General features: G+C 43.5%; 1 protein-coding gene across 1 annotated transcript in view; it reads right to left on the minus strand.

Moving 5' to 3' along the window:
• Positions 1-1,428: 1,428 nt before the first annotated feature.
• The window catches only part of col8a2 (collagen, type VIII, alpha 2), a 43,706-nt gene continuing 25,001 nt past the window's right edge, over positions 1,429-20,133 (minus strand). The window contains exons 2-3 of the mRNA XM_047605322.1: positions 9,236-9,428; positions 1,429-6,694 (exon numbers count right to left, since the gene is read on the minus strand). Coding sequence (XP_047461278.1) covers positions 4,791-6,694; positions 9,236-9,398 — 2,067 coding nt within the window. The 5' untranslated portion in view covers positions 9,399-9,428 and the 3' untranslated portion in view covers positions 1,429-4,790. The remainder of the gene's footprint in view (positions 6,695-9,235; positions 9,429-20,133) is intronic.

Consider the following 20,133-nt stretch of genomic DNA (forward strand, 5'->3'; position numbering starts at 1 on the left):
TTTCCTTATTTTATTTTTATTTATTTATTATATGTTTTTTTAAAATATATTTTTTTACAGATAATTCCTCTGCAAAATCTTTAAATGCTTGCATTTTCCACTCTAGTTACTTTATTCATACAGTTATGGATACACCCTCCATGGACAGTTTGGATAGTTGAAACATTTTTGGCAGACTAACTTGTATATAATTTGTATTGTTCAATTGTTTTTTTATTATTATTATTTTGTTTGTCTTTTCCTTCCGTAAAAGAGTCTTGTACTTGCACGCCATGCTGTGCCTTATATTGCCCCCCGGGGACAAATAAAGTTTTGTGACTATGAATCTGAAGTAAGATTGAAAACCGTGAAAATGCCCGATCTGGCAACACGAGTGGCAGCTTGAATTCTCGTCGGAGGTCGGGAACTGCTGTAGAGGGAGGAGCCTCCTCGGGTTGGCGACACCTTCAAGGACAGTAGGAAATATGTGACACGAGGCATTGCGAGTTAACCTGCACTGAGAGGCCTTGAGCTTTGTCATTTTGAGAGCGCACACAGAGCGAGGTGGAGACAGCAAGTAGATTCTCCGAAGTCAAACACACGAATAAACATTCTACAAATAGGTTAACGTTTAATTAAGTTGATTAATTGAATTAGAGTCATTTAACAATGAATTTAAGAATGAGTAATAAAATAAACTTGTGATATGTTTTATTCGTTTTATCCACTATAGCTTCGTGTCACTCTTGCTTTGATAATCACAAAATCTATTAAATTACACCAGCAACATGCGCATCAACTTGTAGGTCGGCGCAACAGGCGCGATGAACGAGTTAACCGGAGTTAACCGGTATCCCTCGAATGCAACGTGGAGGGTCTGGCGTCAGAAGGACGTAAGAGGAATCCGGGTGAATGATGACGGCTCACCATGGTGACGACAGTTCCAGAAAGTAATAGCGGCATATTATCCAAGCTCTCGTGGGCTGTTTTTAATATAGCTCTTATCACGAGTTCTCATCCAAACAGACTGCTGTGCATATTCTCAGATATGGCCATTATAGGCTGCTAGATTGGCCAATGTGAGGGGGAAAACCCAAAGCCAGTCTACTTGTTTTAGTTAATAATTACCTGGTTTGTTTGTTTATGCGTTCTATATTTGAACGTTACACAAAGGTGTATGTTGTTTACATTTAGAAATCCGAAGTGTTTAGCTTAAGCCTACTTGCATCTCTGAGCTTTGGACCTGGAATTACTCTTCAAATCTATCCAGAATGCCTGAAATAGTTTTTTCTTATAATTGTATAGCTCCCCCTAGTGTCCATTACGTTACCTGCAACACGTTTATCCATAAAATGTGCATTACAAACACTACAGCTACCCAGGTGCTACCAGTGATGTTCTTCATAATATGACTGCACAACAGACAGAAACTCAAGTCCGACACCAACATACAAGAAAGTTTTTATTGATGTGGTATCAATACAATCAAGTACTGTAGATTTTGTATAAGCAGACGAACATTTTCAATCAAAAGGAGTGCATTTTATACCCAAATTCTATTGCATAGAGTGCACGCAATAGCCTTGTATGACAAAACAAATCCTATACGTTGATACATTGTACATAACACACATAGAAAATAAAAAGTCCACAAATAATCCTTCACAAACAACTCTAGAATGCTAACTACATGTTGTAAATGCTCTTAACTCATCAATGCCGTTAAATACCATATAAACTGCTCTAGGCTTCGGTGGTCGGTTTTGGCATCCCTATTAAATTATCATAAATGTATAAATACATCTTCATTAATTTCATGTGCAAATGGGAACGGCCGTTTGTATTTATTGAAACGAAAACAAACAAATATCCCTTAAGAACCGAAGCAAGGCTTTTGTGAATCTTTTGTGAATTTTTTTTTTTAGTATTTTTCATTTTTTATTTAATCATAAAGAAAAACAGAAAACACTTCAGAACTATCTGTGATTGAGGCGGTACGCGGATCTTACTGACACTTGTTGAATGATTTGCACGCGGGGCAATCTCAGCAAGCAAGTGACATTGTCTATGAAAACATAAGTACAGAGAGTAATAGCCACATGTTGTTCTCATCACCGTTTCATATGTCAAAAAAGGAAAGGAAAAAAGTGATAAAAAAAAAAAAGGCAACATACAGTACATAACGAGCCCCGGACTGCCTTGTAGACTCACATAACAACAATGATACATAGCAGTTGTAGGTGTGTTTGTATTATGAGACCATAGGGAAAGATTAAGTGCATTAGATAGATGTAAAATACTGATTAGGCCTAATCCTCGCACTGCTATTCCAGAGCAACTTGAAGAATTGCTGTCTATGTGGCACCGTAGATGGTTTAAAGAAACTGCAGTAAGTCAAACAGTATACATTCAATCTAATTGCTCAATATTTGGCACAATCCTCCTCCTGCACATTGACATTCCTCCATCAGGGTGTAAGGTAGTCATAATTCAGTGTAACAATTGTTTGGGCGGCATAAGTCAGACTGGAATCCCGTCTGACCTGAGACACGTATAAAAGGCACACAAACAGTGATATAAGCACCAACCTTTCTCAACAGTTTTGCCCAGACCTCTTTATCTTTCGCCTTCCTGAACTGCAACCATTGAATTTTGCACACTTCATAGTTTGTCTTTTTTGATTTGGTAGGATTATTGCACGCCGTTATTTCCATTCACCGGACCAATATGCAGAATGGCCTGTTTCACTTTTCCCATGCCACATTCGTCACCTATTCAATCGCTCGCTCCCTTACTTTGCATCATTAGTAAAGTTAAAACCTCTTGTGAGATTCTCTTAAAACCCAAAGGAGGACAAATCATTCTGAATTCTCGTGGCACGCTGATGGGACGGTGAGCTCTTCCTACAAAGGTTTTGTAACTTCATTCAAGTTTAATATTATCTCTGCTGAAGTGTTCATGACCTGAATGCCAAGGGGACAATGTGACACAACTACACACACACACACACACACACACAATGTACACACACATAATGACAGGGAACTACACCTACTAGAACACACAAGCCCACACACATACAGAGTGTATCTTTAATGCTTCATCCAACAGAAACGAGTAAATACACAGATCTCACCTCTGACCTACCACCTCTCCCAGAAATCTGGCAGAGGTTTGTTAAATATTACACAACCTGTATTTCACAACCTGTGGGCCTCAGTCGGTCCCTTTACTCATTTACGGAGTAAATGCAAATCGATTTCCATTTCCAGCCGTATAGTTTGAAATTATCCGGTTGCGAAATATCCTGTCGTCGTAGCAATGGATGCTCTCATGAACCTCACAATAATTCGGCCATTTGTCTGGTGACAATGCTTGGCAAATGAACATTAACAACTACAAATGAGTCAAAATGACTTTCATTTGCCCTGCAACAATCACAAGGCACGCAGGAAATGGCGCTGAAGGACGGAATGGGCGCATTTCTATCTGTAATCCACCTGTTTTCTAAGAAGAATTGAGTTTTCGACCTATTAATAGTTTTTGAAATGTACGGTTGGTGAGAATGGGACTTTTCTAAGTGTAGCAGTGCAGGATTGCTCCCCTTGGAATATGGTTATGATTTATTAATAGGTAGTATACCATGAGAAATCAGTCACGTCACGGTCAGAGCATGTGAAGACAATGCCTGCGACATGGTAACAGAAGCTGCAGTGCAAATGAGAGAAAAAAAAAATCTGATCGATAAAAGGAAACAGGTCATCGATCCAGATATACATGTGTCCATTTGCAAGATGATTTCGGTATCTGTTCTATGGCATGTAAACATTGACTGTATGCATACATATCATTTTAATTAATATTGTCCTGAAGGTTCAAAAAAAAGGCATGGTAATGTTGATCCTCTTTAAAAGGGCAATTCATATGTGAACATTCTAATACTGTGAGGCCATTTTGGATTGGTCGGATTGCAAGTTCAGTAAATTAAAAGAAAGATGAAGACCCATCTTTTGAAAAAACCGGCTACTAAATATGGAAAGAAACATAAAAAACAGGGCCCAACACATGCTTTTGCAAGTAATTGACAAAATATTTATCTTGATCTAAAACAAACAAACAAAAGAAAAGAAAAAAAAAACGATTTAATCCTGTTAAGTTAGTTTCAACATAGTGTTTAGAGTACCAAATGCCTTGTTTTGGAATTGTATGAATACATCTTCTGTTCTGTATTGTTGCTCTTTATGTCAGTATTTCCATTCATGGTTTAAATAATGCACAAGGGGTCGGACCGTGGCTGCAGCCAGGGAGCTGATCACCCTCCGGCCCCCAGGGGTTTGGTGATGTTGTCCTTATGTCAGAGCTTGTGGGCAGGATGTGCAGTCACACGGGAAGGTCTGTTACTAGCACATTACAAAGTAAGGCACTTAATAGTCTGAATCCATGAAAACAACAACAACAATGATGACGAGGACCAAATAATAACAATAAAATTATGACAAAATAATAATTAAAATATTATAAGCTAAAAAACACCAACATAAAATACAACCCAAAACACACATTTGAAGGACACTGAAATAAAGAACACAGTATTATATTCCTTCCCCTGTCTTTTTTAAAACTTTCCATATTTCATTCACAAAGTTTGTCGTTTTCATTCACTGGTGTTGCTGCGGGCGAGACAGATAAAGATGATGGCAATACTATTGAGAATTTCATGGGTGTTTGTTACTATTATGGCTGCAGGTATTTTAGGTTTAGGGCTGCTCTGAGGTGCCAATACAGGAACATGTTTTAAGGAAAGGACAGGGTTATGTGGGACAAAGCAGGAATCCTGAGAAGGAGGAGTGGATGTACTCGGTAGAATAGAGGCCGTTCGCCTGATCTGAGGGCATCTGGACCCACACCTGATCACCCTCCTTCAGCTCCAGGACAGCACTGCCAGAAGCCTGGTCCATGTAGCCTTTCTTGTACTCATCATAGGTGTAAGTGGCTGGCACATTGTTCTTGTACAATGCCACCCACAGGCTAGTTCCCTTTACATGCATGTGGTACGCAAAGTAGTAGACACCAGATAAAGGAGCCGTGAACATGCCAGTAGAAGAGCTGTATGCATTTTGCCCGTTGTAAAGGGTCCTGTCAAACTTGATTGGCATTCCAGAGGGAGGGAACGGTGTGGTGAGAATTGCTGTGAAGGCTGGTGCTACTGAGGCAGAGAGTGGAACTTGGCTGTATGCAGGCCCCTTTCTGTCCCTTGGTACTTCACCCCCTTCCAACTCTGTAGCTGTTGGCCCTGCAACAACTGTTTGGCCATTTCCTGGAGGTCCAGGGGGTCCTGGAGGGCCAGGTGGGCCAGGATTACCATTAAGCCCGCTTGGGCCGGGTTTCCCTGGAGGACCTTGGGGACCTATAGCTCCCTTTTCGCCAAACTTACCCATCCCTGGAGGCCCTGGAAGTCCAGATTCACCCTTTGGGCCAGGAACACCCTGTGGGCCCATGGGACCCATAGGCCCCTGAAGACCAGGAATACCTGACTGGCCCCTGGGACCAGGAGTCCCCATAAACCCAGGCTCCCCTTTAGGCCCTTGAGATCCTGTCAGCCCTGGATTCCCAGGAAGGCCAATATGCCCAGCCTCACCTTTGGGTCCAGGTTTTCCAATGGGACCATTAAGCCCAGGGATACCCTTTTCCCCCGGGATACCAGGTTTTCCAGAGAGTCCACTGGGGCCTTGGTCACCCCTAAGACCGGGCAGACCTGGAGGGCCTTGTGGCCCAAGCTCTCCCTTCTGTCCAGGCATTCCATGTTTTCCTGGGAGTCCCATTGGTCCTTGAACTCCCGGTGCACCTGGCAGTCCATCAAGCCCTGGCTCACCAAGAAGACCTGCTGGTCCTTGCTCTCCTTTGTCCCCTGGAAGACCTGGAGCCCCACCATAACCCTTTTCTCCCTTTGGACCACTCAAACCAGGTTTTCCGTAGCCAGGAACCCCAGGCATTCCAGATGCTCCCTTGGGCCCTGGCTCACCTTTCGGACCTAGCGGACCTGGTGCTCCAGGAAGTCCATCTATCCCAGGCTTCCCTAACCCAGCTGGCCCTGGCAGGCCCTGTGAACCTGGAGCCCCAGGCTGTCCGGGTTCTCCTAGATCCCCTGGGAGTCCTTGATCGCCTTTAAGACCAGGTAGTCCAGGCAAACCCTTTGGTCCTGGTTTGCCAATACCTGGAAGCCCAGGCGGCCCTGTGCTGCCTTTCAGTCCAGGAGGACCTCTTATACCTGTAGGCCCTGGCTTCCCATTACCATTCTCACCCTTAAGTCCACGTTCACCTGGTGGGCCAGCAATGCCTTTTATTCCTGGCTCACCACGACTCCCAGGGGGACCTCTGACACCTGGAAGTCCAGGTTTCCCATTCAGAGACAGACCTGCGGGACCAGGAAGTCCAGGCTGCCCAGGAGGACCACGGGGACCTGGCTCACCACGAGGGCCAACCTCGCCATTCAGTCCTGTCATCCCCTTTGGCCCAAGCTTTCCAGGGAGACCTGGAAGTCCTGGTTTACCAATTCCTGGAAAGCCAGGAGGTCCCTGAGGCCCTGGCTGGCCATTGAGACCTGGCTTGCCCATTCCTGGTTTTCCTGGAAGTCCTGGTGGCCCAGGGGGGCCTCTTGGCCCGGGTTTCCCTTGGGGGCCTGGTTCCCCTTTCACTTCCATCATGGGTGGCATATCTAAAAGAAAGGTGATAGTTATTAGTATTGCACTGTATTTGCTGAATTCTGCTAGTACTTAACTATATCATGTCTCTAGTAACTTCCTCATAATCACGTGACATGATTGTACACGTGACATTTGTGCTACTGTGTATACTACACTCATGGAGCTTTTGTCCAACATCTTCTGAATTGAAAAAAACAAAAACATGCCTGAAGTAATTTATGCAGTTAGTCCCCAAACGATCCAACCCCAATTACAAAAGTTCTATTCTCAATATTAATAAAAAACACAGCAAATATTAAAGCTGTCAAGGCATTTCAAAATAAGACATCAAAATACATCTGGCACTGTTGAGATACATATCCACTGTAAAAGACAAACAATTATGACAAGAAGTATGTGGAAAAAAAGAAGTTATGTCTTTATCTGGTAAACTAATACTGTCATTAAACTGTCACTTCATATGAAAACATGGAAACTGGTCAGTTTTCTTGACATGCTCATAGATGTGAGTGGCTGAATATCATCCAAGCACGGACTGAACAGAAGGCAGAGTGCATTCTGGTCCGGTTACAAATTTGATCTAAAAATAGTATTGTATATATTGACATATTTAAACAAGGTTTAACTTTTCTGTTTTCCTAACCGACTAGCTTGGAGGTCATATTAGGTTTGATTGTGTAACAAATGGAAACTAGGCCCGAGACATGTTCCATGTTATAAATTATCATTATTATGGTATCCTGGCACAGTGAAGTGTAACACATCCAGACCACTGGAACAGAAACGTGGGTCAACTGAACAGGAATATAATCTGTTCAAGATTGTTCCACTGCGCACACTATCTGTGTATTACTCTTCAAGGTCGATCAAATGGCCGGTTTATCTGGTATATCTTTTGCTGGACATATGTCAAGTATATTTTGAAAAATATAGTGTTCAAATCAGTCAGGAAACAGACACTATTCTGGCCAGCCTGCCCTGAAATTTCACTGTGAAGTACAATCCAAGCTGGTTTGAACCTTTTGTAGTGCGAATACTGACTCCTAAGAAATCTTTCTCATCAAGAGCCTCTCAACCCAGGGATTGGTTCATGTAATCGTACTAAGCTGCTCACTGCTGTTTGTCACAGAAATTTCTTCAGGGAAGGACTTCAAAATCATTTCCCTTCCGTTGCACTACCAGGGTATCCATAGGCCTTTATCTCCCCCTAGTGACACTTAGTGCAACATGCAGCACTTCTAATCACTAGTCAGCTGGAATATAGATTACATTGAGGCTCATAAAATCCGAAAGCAGAACTACAAATCAAAATAATAATGCTATTGTTTTGGTTGTTGTGCGCATCCTTATTATTATTCAGGCTAACCCACTGCCACTTGTGCTATTATCATCAAATTGGTTTAACATAAGCAGTCAGAAGATGGTAAACAAACCACACAGATGACCACATTATCTTAATCTTAAGAGTTTATCTATACCGGGTGTCATCATCAGGATAAAGTACACTGTCCACTGTATTTCCACAGACATCTGGTTCTGAATACTGTAAATGTAAGGATTATCATAATTTAATAATTTTGTCACAGGTTCAATGACCATTTGGTAACAGACTGTGATTAAAAAGAAATGAACCGTAATGAAAAATCTTAAAGGCTGCTACTTCGGTGGTACAATTGTGTCTTTTTACTTGTTGACATACTCTTCAAGATTGAATTACTTAAGTTGTCTTTTCAAACAGATTTGAACTGAAGAAGCAAAGACATGTAGTGAATGCTGAGTTTCCAGACAGTTCCTTTCTGTGATCGGTCATTTCAGAGGTGATGCAGTGCAAAAATGTGACCAGCAAGCGGCAGCAAAACCATTGCATCCAATGTGAGCCACTGTCTTTTCAAATCCGACGCATGAACTTCTTCCACACTCAGTGCGATCCCATTAACAGAAAGCACGGCTTTAGATTGGTTGCCCTCATCCAGCTGCTTTACGTTTCTGACAGGTTTCATTTCATCCAACTTGAATGTTTCTGTGCCGAACATAATTTTATGACAGCAGTGCATTTTGCTTTGAAGAAAGAGATCTCTGATAATACAATGCACATCTCATGATCCAGAACAGATTTGATAATGATGGCGGTGACAGCGTACACATTTCACAGACTGATTCCCACCACCTTTTTTTCCCGGTTCCCTTGCCTGGGGCTTTTATTTAATCTATTCTGATTTCCTTCACACTCTCTCCTGAGGAATATGCGATAAATAGTGAGGTAACAGCATCCAGATGGTGAGAGCAGCAATGTGCCATGTGGAGTTCAGCAAACAGTGGGCAATCAGGCCTCCATTAGGCCCCAACTGAGGGCCTGCTGGGTGTAGGTATGCATGTATGCGAGACACAGTGTTAAATCTCACTGAATCACTTTACAGTGACTGCTATCCATGCTTCCAGTAAAGTGTGAGCAGAGCAATTACCCTGCAGACTTGTTGAACAGCGTACGGAGAGCAGAATGAGACACAGGGCAAAAGCAACACGCATGTACGACACCCGCAGGGACTACTCACCAACATAATGCCCCTTGCCCTCTCGAAACGGAGGTCCAATAGGCCCTTTCATCATGGGCTGCATGTACTTCATGTGGGGTATGGGGGCGTAGCCTCCCGCAAGAGCACGCCCCCCGAGCATCAGTAGCACACAGACAGGAGCCAACAGCATGGTCACCGGCATCCCAGGTCTTCAGGTATGACACGCAAAGAACTGCAATAAACAGAGAGAGAAGATGGTTTAGAGCCTTTCACACCCACAGCGATAATGAGCTATGAAACCATAGCGGTGTAAGTCTGAAATCTCCCTCTTATGCTTTAGTGCACATTACTTAAGTCCATGTAATATCACACATTCACAGGAATTTACTGTTGAATTAATTCACAAAGAAAAAGGCGAGATGCAAACAGACAAATGTGGTTTATGTTGACTTATTAATACCCCATTGCTTATGTAGGCTCCTGCTGTCGGCTGCTGAACAGGTACAGCATGCGGTTAGCGCTTGGCTGCAGCAGTGTTTGCTCTAGATGGCTCTTAGTAACGGTGACAGGGATTCCTGTTGACTTTAATTTACTCCAGGAAGAAGTGACCACATCGCCCTCTGGCAAATATTTTCACACCCGCGGTCAGGAGCAAGCAAGAAACCGCCAGAGGACAGCCAGCGTGCTTGCGTAGCACATGCAGGGCTTGGCCTTAATCGGGGAAATGATGTGTGAAAATGGCAGACGAGTGTAAGGGGATATTTGGCGATGATGACGGACACAACATGCAGTTTCAGAGTTGGGCTGCTCACTCTCAAATGCTGAACATGCTTCCGTTAAGCTTGAAACAACTGGAGAATGTATTGTATGGAAAACTATATGCTCCAAGGTTTTCGCCTCCTTATTAACCTGCTATCAAGCTTGCAGGACAAGCAAATTAAGTGAGGCAGATAAGACATTCGCTTTATTATCTGGATCATTAGTCTAAAGCAGCATTAAGTGCCACTCTAGCCATTTCTCAAACACTATTAAGCTCTCGGCCTGTGCGTGGTGGCAGCACCTTGCGTCTGATCAAATAAAACAGTTGCATGCAAAAGGTTTATTCCCGAGAAGTTACAAGAACACGAGTTGACATTTTCTAATTTGAAAATTACATCACATTAAACAATGCCGTTAATTGGCAGCAGGATTGGGAGCAATCTGGAAGCTCATAGCCGACTTTAAATCACCAGTACTTAGAAAAAGGTGTGTTCATTGCCACCAGATGTGCTGAGTTTAGGCCTGATTTACAGCTTCGCTCTTGCTGTTGTCTGCGATTGTTCAGTGACCGCATAGCTAGATAGTCGAATTCTTGTTTTAAAGCCATTCACCAAAGCGTTTTTGTGATTAGTCATAACTATGCGTGTCTGTGGTTCATGCTTGTTTATGCTGCTGTATGTTCTCAGAGTCCTCGCAAGGAAGGCTGAAGTTTTTTGAAGCTTCATCTGTGAACGTATGAAAAAAGCTAAGACAAAGATGTTAAGAGAAACAAACAGGAGAAAGAGGGAAAAGGCTTTGGTAGGACAGCGTTTTGGTGGTTGGCCGACTTTCTGGCTGGCTGGCAGGGAAGCTCGTCTGGTATGGGGGTCTGTGGTTTCGGTGCAGACATAATTTAACAGGCGGTTCTGGATGCCCACCATTCTGCAGGCGTCAAACCCGATCAACAACCAGAGCGGCACACACTCAAGCACAGAAGCTGTGCAAGGAACGGGGGATCAGCCACAGACGGCCGGTTCGCAGACTCCCACAATCTGTTTATCAAATGTTTTTGTTGAAAAGCTCTGTAGACGAAAAAAAAAAAAAAAAGCAAAATCTCACGCAATCCCTTCTGGCTGGCCATCACGAGCCACTGCTGGACCCGGGCTCGCACACAGGAACACCCACGTAACCAAACACACACACTCGCGGTATGCATGCGAACTCGGCACACCTCTGGTAAGTGCTTATGCAGGGTGTCCTGAAAACACTCGTTAACTTTTTGCCCATTTTCTCATAAAATCCGCTGAAAACACACCCTGAGTCTGAAAGGGGAGAAGAGCTAATGATGAATCAAAGCCTCCTTCAGTTATTAAACATGAGCGGTATCCAAAGTTACAGGGAAAAAGCTCCGTCTGGCAGGCTGAGTGACGTTTTATTTAAAACAGATTGAACTGAAGAAAATCACTGCGCGCATTAAAGTAACAGAACCAAAAATACACAATCACATGAAATGAACGGCAGAAGAGAAAAGTGGCGCTGATGAAGAAATAATGGAGTCTGACCGCGTAAAAGGCAAAACGCTATTAGACATCTGATAGGCATCGCTTCTAGCAGGCGCTCTGTTTTGCTGTAGTTGTGCACCTTTTTTTGGTTGTTTTGCTTGTTGTGCTCCCGTTGTGGATTTGTAGTTGTATTCTGTATCTTTGAGGTTGCTTTGTGTGTAGTTCTTTTTCATAGTTTTAGCAGTTGTATTGTATGTATTGTATGTGTATAGTTGTTTTGGGAGCGTACCTATGTCCTATGTTCCCCAGGTCCCTAACCCTATACCCAACCCTAACCTTAACCCTTTTTTTAAAAAAGGGTCCCATGTTCCCCAGTCACATACAAAGCGGAGAACACAGGGATGATTCCGTTTTTTTTTTTTTTGTTTTTTTTTTTATTGTTTTTTTTTTTTTTTTTGCCCTTTATGACTATTTTTTTTGAATATTTTTAATTTTGTGTGTCATGCATTCATTACTACACAGGTAAAGATGTTAAAATCCCTTGGGCCGAGATCCAAGGCAAAACACATTTAGAAGCCCAGTCTGAAACAGCAAAATCGACCAACAGGCTAGCAGCTAGCTACCAACTAGCAACCAAGAAGATGATAACCAGCTAATTAGCCTAGCCAACAGCAGCAGGCCCACGTAATCTCGTACCCCAGTGTGAGTGGGTAATGCCAGCATTTCAACCACCCTGACAGTAAGTAGTAATGGGATATGCGACTACATTTCAACCAACACTTCTCCCTTGTGCCAAGATCCAAGGCAAAACACATTTAAAAGAACAGTCCAGCAGAAACCAGCAGGCTAGCAGTCAGCTACCAACTAGCAACCAACAAGAAGACACCAGCTAACTACTCTAGCTAACGGCAGTAGGCAGTATGCGGCACATCTTTGGAGTGTAATTCTTCTGCGTCTTTTTTTCTTTTTTTGTTAATTGTTGCAGTTATTTTGTGTAAAGTGTAGTTCTTATGCATCTTTTTTTTGTTTGTTTGTATGTTTGTTTTACATCTGTGTGCTGTAACTTAGCATCCTGCTGTAGTCGTACCAGTTTGTGGTCTTTTGTCACTCTTTGTGGCTGCTTTATGAATCATTATAGTGTTTTATGTTTAGCCTAGTTGTGTTGCATGTTTTAATTGCTGTTTTACATGTTTGTGTTGTAATTTTGCATCTCGTCGCAGTTGTTTTGTGCTAATTTGTAGGTGTCTTCTGCATCTTTGCAGTTGTTGTGTCTTGTGGTTCTTTTTTGTCTGCTTTACATCTATGTGCTGTAATTTAGCAGCCTGCTGTAGCTGTTTTGTACCACTTTGTGATCTTTTCTGACTCTTCGTGGATGTTTTCTGAATCTTTGTGGTTGTTTTGTGTTCAGTTCTTTTGCTGTTTTACATCTACGTGTTGAAGTCTTTCCCGTTTCTATTTTTTAAATCTTTGCAGTTTTTGAAAAATGAGGGGAAAAGGGAGGCCTTATCTTTTAATTTTGACTTCTGTAACTCATAATTGTAACTTAATAAAATAGTTGTGAAATCCAGACGTCAGACATTAAATATCACTATAAATACACATTTTTTGATATAGTTTGTATTATACAAAATGTCCTATTTAGCTTGAGATGCAGTTTTTTCTTGACTTTTATGAATAAACCATCCGATTGAAACTACTTTTGCCAATCCTGCTGTGTTTTTAAAAAACAGTCACTGTGTTTGTGTGGGAGAGTGCACACAAGGAGCATAGACAGACATCCCATTTCCTCACTTACAGTAAACCTCTTGAATCTGATGGTAATCTGAAGCTCGCAGTCGTCACCTCTCTCGAACATGTGTTGGATGGCACTTAAACAGAACCCAAATCTGCCAAGGCCTCCGAAGCAGACTCAACAGCTTCCAAACCCGAAATTCAGCAGCATCTCAAGTGGCCTCCTCAGACAAGCAGAAGAGACACAGACAACCCTGCAGAGTGTGAGCCAAGCACACACTTCTCCGTCTGCCTGCTAATGAAATCAACAGCGCCGAGGAGGTGAGGTTTAAAGGTGCTCTGCCTCCATTTCCCTGAAGCTGTACATGTGCAGATCCAGACTGCCAGACGTTTACTAAACCACGTGCCACAGAGAGATTATAGGTACGCCGAGTGTGAGGGTTCGATGTCATGCAGGGAAGAGGGGGCGGTTGTTTTTGTGGTGAACATTCGAGCCGCTGCTTGAGTGGAGGAATCATCACCTCACCATCATGTACAGCGTAATGCCAGTTTTTAGGAAAACACCAAATGGTTCAACACCAACCGACGTCCGGGGTGGTTAAATAGTTTGGTTACGACCACAGAGAGCTGCACTTAAAACCTGACCAAAGATTTTCGCTGATTCATCAATTCTGACAAACCTTGGCCACAACCGTGACCATAACCGTTCCTAACTCCAACCATGAACTTCCATGGCTGCTCAGCATTTAGTCGACCGCAGCCATCTTCTTTTACGTGTGAATTCACAAAGCAAATGTTGTAAACTTTCACAGAGAGAATGAACTCCAAGCATTAGAGGGAAGGAAATTTAACACTTTTCATATTTGGTTTACACATTTGTGGTTTATTATTCAATCTGTAGTCTAGACATGTGAGTATTAACGGATTATACAGGCTTCTAGTGAAAAGGCATGGCCCTGCAGGTGTCAAGACAACTCTACCTAGTATTATACATACATAAGAGATAGAGGGAAAGGCAGAAGAGAAGGCGAGCGTAGCAGTTACACAACACAGCTCTTGTTGAGTCTGAGAATGTGTGCATGTGAGAGGGAGGGGAGGGGAGGGGGCAAGCATGTTGGGGTTTTACGTAAAGAATCATCGTCTTCTGAATGAGGTAATCCCTCTATCAGCCTGTGCGGCACATTGAGGTGTCAGCGCGCAGCATAATATTGAGCACTGCTCACTGTTTCTGGTGCCTTTGAACGCACATTGAATTACTCAATACAGTGCAAATAAACATTCGGGGGAACAGTGCGGCCGTTCACATAACGCGACCATGTGTGCGTGTATAAAAGCGACCGCGGAGCTAATGCATATATGATGAGGCATTAACATCTGTTACTTAAGTTGCCACCAGCTGGAAAGAGTACTGAAGTTCCTGTTTGGTTGCTTCTCATGAAAAACCGTCTCACCACAATAAGAGCTCCAGTGTTCTCTGACTTCCACTGGACGAAAAAGGACCAAAAAGAGTCGTTTGAAATTTTGTGAGTTGTAAGTTACATGTATGTTACCATATTTGCGACTGCTCCCACAAGAAATAAACCAAGCAAGGACCGAAACTGAGAGAATGGGAAATGGTCTGCACTTACACTGATCAACCACAACATTAAAAGCAATGACTGGTAAAAGGAATAACATTATTAATCTTGTTGCAATGCAATATTCTGCTACGAAATCTAGTCCTGGTATTCAAATGGGTATTATTTAGACATGTCCAACTAAATATTGTTGCTGCTCATGAACCCCTACCCCAAAGCGATGACGCTCCCTAATGGCTGCAGAAGTCCATCTGACCGCAGGACAATCTGGTCTTCCACAACACATAAACTGAACCCTAAGTCTAACCCAGAAAACATGAAAAATAGTCCAAGTTGTCGACTCGGTTTACAAACTCTCCATCCCCCAAACTGATCAAGTATCTGTGGGATGCACTGGAACAAGTCTGATCCATAGAAGCCGCATCACTACCAGTGGCCAAACTTTGTGGGAGGCAAAAGGGAGAACCAAACAATATTAGGCAGCAAAGCTCTCTACACTGTTTCTAAAGTCCCTTTCACATCGGAAAAAACAGCAATCACACTTTTAATTCTCTGCCCAGCTTTGATGTGAACAGGAATGCCGCGTCGTCCCGCTAATTTAACGATGATGTACCTGCCTGTCACGTTCTGATTTTTTTCACTGGACGGCCTGTCAGACTGTGTCACTGTAGAAGCTCCAGGGCTGCGAGCAAAGTTTTGGTCTACTCTCATAAGAGACCGATCTCTGAAGGGCAGAGATTTGTTACATTCTTTCAATCAAATAAATCAAATGTGTCGTTACACGATCCTTAATGGAAGCACATAGGTGAATTAGCCCTACGTCATGTTTGGGAAATTGTACCGATCGGGGAATGCATGTGCGACTGTGTTTCTATACAGCTTGTATAGTGATATGGCGCAATTTTTTTAAAGCTCATGGCAGCACACTGGCAAGACCGTGATATCCGTGAGCTGCTCTGCATCCATGGAGAAGAGGAGATTCAGCCGTAGATATCAGGAACTATACGTATAAGAGAGGGGACAAAATAGGCACGCATCTCTCACAGTGGGAGGTCAGACCTGGGACTGCTGGCGATGTGAAAGCCCACCATAGGTGGGATCTTCGACCCGAGTCTGAAAATCCTGTGTCAACCCGGTATTTTGGATGTGAAAGGGGTATATATCTCACATGCACCAATGCTAGAAACGTTTGCGCAAGGTGGTCACCTGCCATCTGGAGAAACTCAGTGTCTTTCCCAAGAACACTTTGGCTGGCCTTTAGTTGGCCAGGGATTAAACAGTCAACCCTGCAATCAGTGTACAACAACCACAGAAATCAAACCCAGGTCTCTTATTAGGAAGCTGTGTGCGTTGATAGAACAAACACTGCCATTTCAACCTCCTGGGGTTGACTTTTGACGGTCTTCCTATCTGCAGGTAATGGGTGTTCATACAAGTCACGGTCAGTGTCACAAAAAAATGTGAAGAAAGTGCTGAAAAGCTCGGAAGCTAGGAAGTCACTGACAGTCAGACATCCTAATCCTGTCCTCTTTTGGTAGTAATAATGATGATATAGCCAGTATATGCTCTACAGTTGACACAAATAGCACACAGGTGCAAACACATATTGTTTTCTATCACACCTGCTTGCCTGCCATCCGTCTTGTTGCCTTTTGTCTTGTGAGGATTCCCAGCTTTTGTCTTTTATGGGAGGGAAACTCAATAGAAGATGGCCATCTATTACAGCGTGAACAGAAGACAGGAGTGAAAATGGTCTCACTTTGCTTCAGGAAGGGGAGGGAGACTCATAAAAAAAGAGAGAGAGATGGAGGAAAAAAGACGGGCCTCATCAATTCAAGGAAATGGTACCTGCGGAGCAGGGATGTGTTTTCCTAACATCCCTGAAGGTTGAGGCGGGTGAAGAGAGAGCCGGGAGGCGTTCAGAGAGGGGTCAGTTTATACTGATGGAGTGGTTAAAGAGGGAACAAGTAAGAGTAAGTGGAAAAGGAGGGTGTAGGTCGTGTTAAGCGTTGGGAGAGAGACAGGTAGCGGGAAAGCGGGAAAGGAGCGAAAAGGTCAGATGGAGGGATTTCTTTTCTTGATGACTTCATTCAGAGGAACATGTTTAATACCCCTGGGTGCGTATCTAAGTGCAGAAGCAGACAGGCTAATCATAAAACAGGGGTGATGCATTGTGCATATGAATGGGGTTTGTGTGTGCGTGTGCTTGAGGGAGAAAAGGTGAAGCAGTCAAAGTGAGGTTAATTAGTCTCAGAATTATTTAGCTGCAGGACCTCACACATGTACAGTTGCGTGTGAGATTTACAAGTGACCTTTATTTGCTCCCTGGCTCCAAGCAGAAACCATTTCAGGACGGCGAAAAAGGTGTCCATTACAATGTATTAGCCAGGCTGACCCCCCACCGCCCCTGCTGATGATTGTGATAAAGCTGAGGGAGATTTTTTAAGGAAGCGGGGTTAGAGGGGGCTGGCTATGAAGTCTTTAGTCTTTAGGCAGACGCAGACAGTGCTGCACCTAAACTCAACACGATTAGGTGAAAGGAAAGAGCAAAGAAAAAAATAAAAACTCATAAAAAGATCTCCTTCCACCTTTCCAATGCAATAAATGTTCTGCTTTTCAGTGCAGCAGAACAAGCCACTGAAAGCACACTTTCACTCTCATAAACAAAATGGCATTATTAACTTAATAATATTTTTTCATCATGTGAAAATTTAGAGATTTATGGATTGGAATATGTAACTTTACAGGAAATGTGTACATTCGAGACCACTGTGGAGACAGACTTGCCTCAGAATTATAATTGCGGGGACACCCAATGATATAATTTCCTGTAAATCGGACCGATTGCTCCGTCTCTCCCTGCCTCACAGGTCTCAGCTGGCACCCTCGGCTCTTTTCTCCCGCTCTCTCATTCCCCTTATTCTCTCCTCCTTAATCCCCCCTGCTCCCGGCGCCGCTCATTTCGGGTGTGAATGCTCTTATTGTTCGCAGCCAGGCTGAGATGATTCTTTTCCTGCTGCTAATTCGAACTTGACAGTAAAAAATGTGAGTAGAAGGACAGGAAAGAGACAAATTGGTAAAGGGAGTAAGTGTTTGGAGTATAATGCAGATTTAACAATCAAAATTCAGAGCAACGTTTATGTAACAGGTGATTAGTGACTTGGGTGACAAGTCTTGTACCATCGGTGTGCTTGGTGCTTCCAAGATAAAATGTCACATTTATGTTTCTGTCGTACATTTTATACTTGAGAGTGTTTCCATCTCAGTCTACACCAATCAGGCATAACATTATGACCACCTTCCTAATACTGAATAGGTCTCCTTTGTCAGGCTGCATCCTGCTGGGGATGGCTGTCATTGCTCTAGGGTTGGGGTGCCTGATTTGGTCAAAGTGGTTGGTACATGCCAAAGCAACATCCACATGATCCAGGTCTAAAAGTTTCCCAGCAGAACATTGCATTGACACAAGATGGTCAATGCCATTGACTTCTCACATCAGTGGTTCTAATGTTGTGGCAGAATCTCGTGCACTTCTATAGTATGTAGAATACTGATACAGTTGCTAACCATGGACTGTCACATTGCTGTTTGTGGGCAGGGTTTAGAGAAGAGTCAGTTGTTCAGACGGTACGGTGTTGTGCAGGATCAAGGATTGAATGGAGAACTATGTGTACTAATGTACAGGGCTGGGCTTGGTCTGTGGTTCGCCTCCTGATTCTATACCTTGTCTCCAAGTAGATGTTAATTGGCTTCCTTTACTGGGTGGGCGGCTTTGTCCCTGCCAGAATGGCACCTCTGAAACTGTGCAGTAAGCACAGAACACACAGAAACCCGTTCAAAACAAGCCACCGCATGAGCGATTCATGATTTTCCGAATAACGTGTTCTGCAGCGAACGTTTCGCAGCAAAGCTCCGTCATCTCCCGACTGTGTGTGTGTCAAAATATCCACGCTGGCGGTTCATCCAAAGTCAAAGCTGGTCGTGGCGACGAGTCAAAGCCCATGTGGAGAGGGAGCACATGGCTCTATTTAAGATTCGGCGCTCTGAAGGTGAGAAATGTTCTGGGGCCCTGAAATAAGGGGGCTAAACCCGGAACAATCACACACCATCAATTGTTCCACTCCTTTTTTGCCAGGACTGGAAAAAATCCCAAATTGCACGTAGCTGGGGCTAACTTCCAGGAAGGAAAAGCCCAGAAAAATCCTCTAGTAGTCTGCTTCTATCAAAGGATTCCACAGTTTGACGCTCCGTGGAAACACTGAGCTATTATAGATCACGTTATCAAAGGCTACCACTGACGGTGATGGAAAGGGAAAGAAAAAGTGCCCGAACAAGATCCAAGCGACGGAAGGAGGGAAGAAAAAGGATTCATCATGACAAAATGCGGGAAAAGAAACAGGGAGATCGAGGAGGGGAATGAAAAAGAAGAGCAAAAGGCTTTAGCTCTTCATCTTCCTGCTGACCTACTTCAGATGTGTGCCCCGCCAATCATCTCACACACTCCTCCTGCTGGCAGCCAAAACAGATTCACACATACGCGCACATGTCGCGCACACACAACCACACACACCAGCTGGCAGCAAAACAGAGAGGGAGGCCTAGTTTTCTGTCGAAAATGGAGGGAAGTGGAGAAAGAGAGAGAGGTAGAGGGGAGATTATAATTTAATAAGGGGCAGGAAATCTTGGTCAAATCCCCCTGAAGGAGTTGAAATGCCTCCGTGCTGGAGGCTACCGCACTGTGGACTGACTTAGCTCCATCTGAATGGGCTTCTCTGGCACAGCCAGCAGGACAGACACAACCAAAAATCTAGACAATAGACCAGGAAGACTGTTGTTTGGATTCCAAAATGAATGAATCAAAATTTGTTTTATTGTAGACATAACTTATGCCTGGTTAAGAGGTGCGTACTGACTGTAGGTTGTGAGGGACAAACCCACTATGACATCACACATAGTGGTTGAATGGTTTTGCAGCTCAGTGTTGGTGTCTCCCACCATTGCCACCTTGGCAGCGGGCAGTGCCCGACACCCTCTAACTCCAAGCTAATTCAGAAACGGCCAATGAGGTGGCGGATAAGTGGCGCTAAGCCCAGTGGCTGATGCCTGTGGAGACAGCTGGAAACGCCCTTAATAATACCACAATTTGTTAAGACATACGGTACAACTGTCATGAGTGGGGAAATTAGCTATAGACACCAAACCATTATTTCATACCAAGCTGTCTGCATGTTTATTTCTGCTCCAAAATATGACAATTTAATACGGAGATCCGACTTGCATTTGGAGCCAGCCCCAAAAGGATATTTAAGAAACTGCAGTCTGCGTTGGCTTCGATTTTCAGGTTGCTGTAGTGTTCCATACTGTGCAATACAGAAGATCAAGTCATTTG

Source organism: Mugil cephalus, chromosome 14, assembly GCF_022458985.1.
Source record: "Mugil cephalus isolate CIBA_MC_2020 chromosome 14, CIBA_Mcephalus_1.1, whole genome shotgun sequence".
NCBI classification, from domain to species: domain Eukaryota; kingdom Metazoa; phylum Chordata; class Actinopteri; order Mugiliformes; family Mugilidae; genus Mugil; species Mugil cephalus.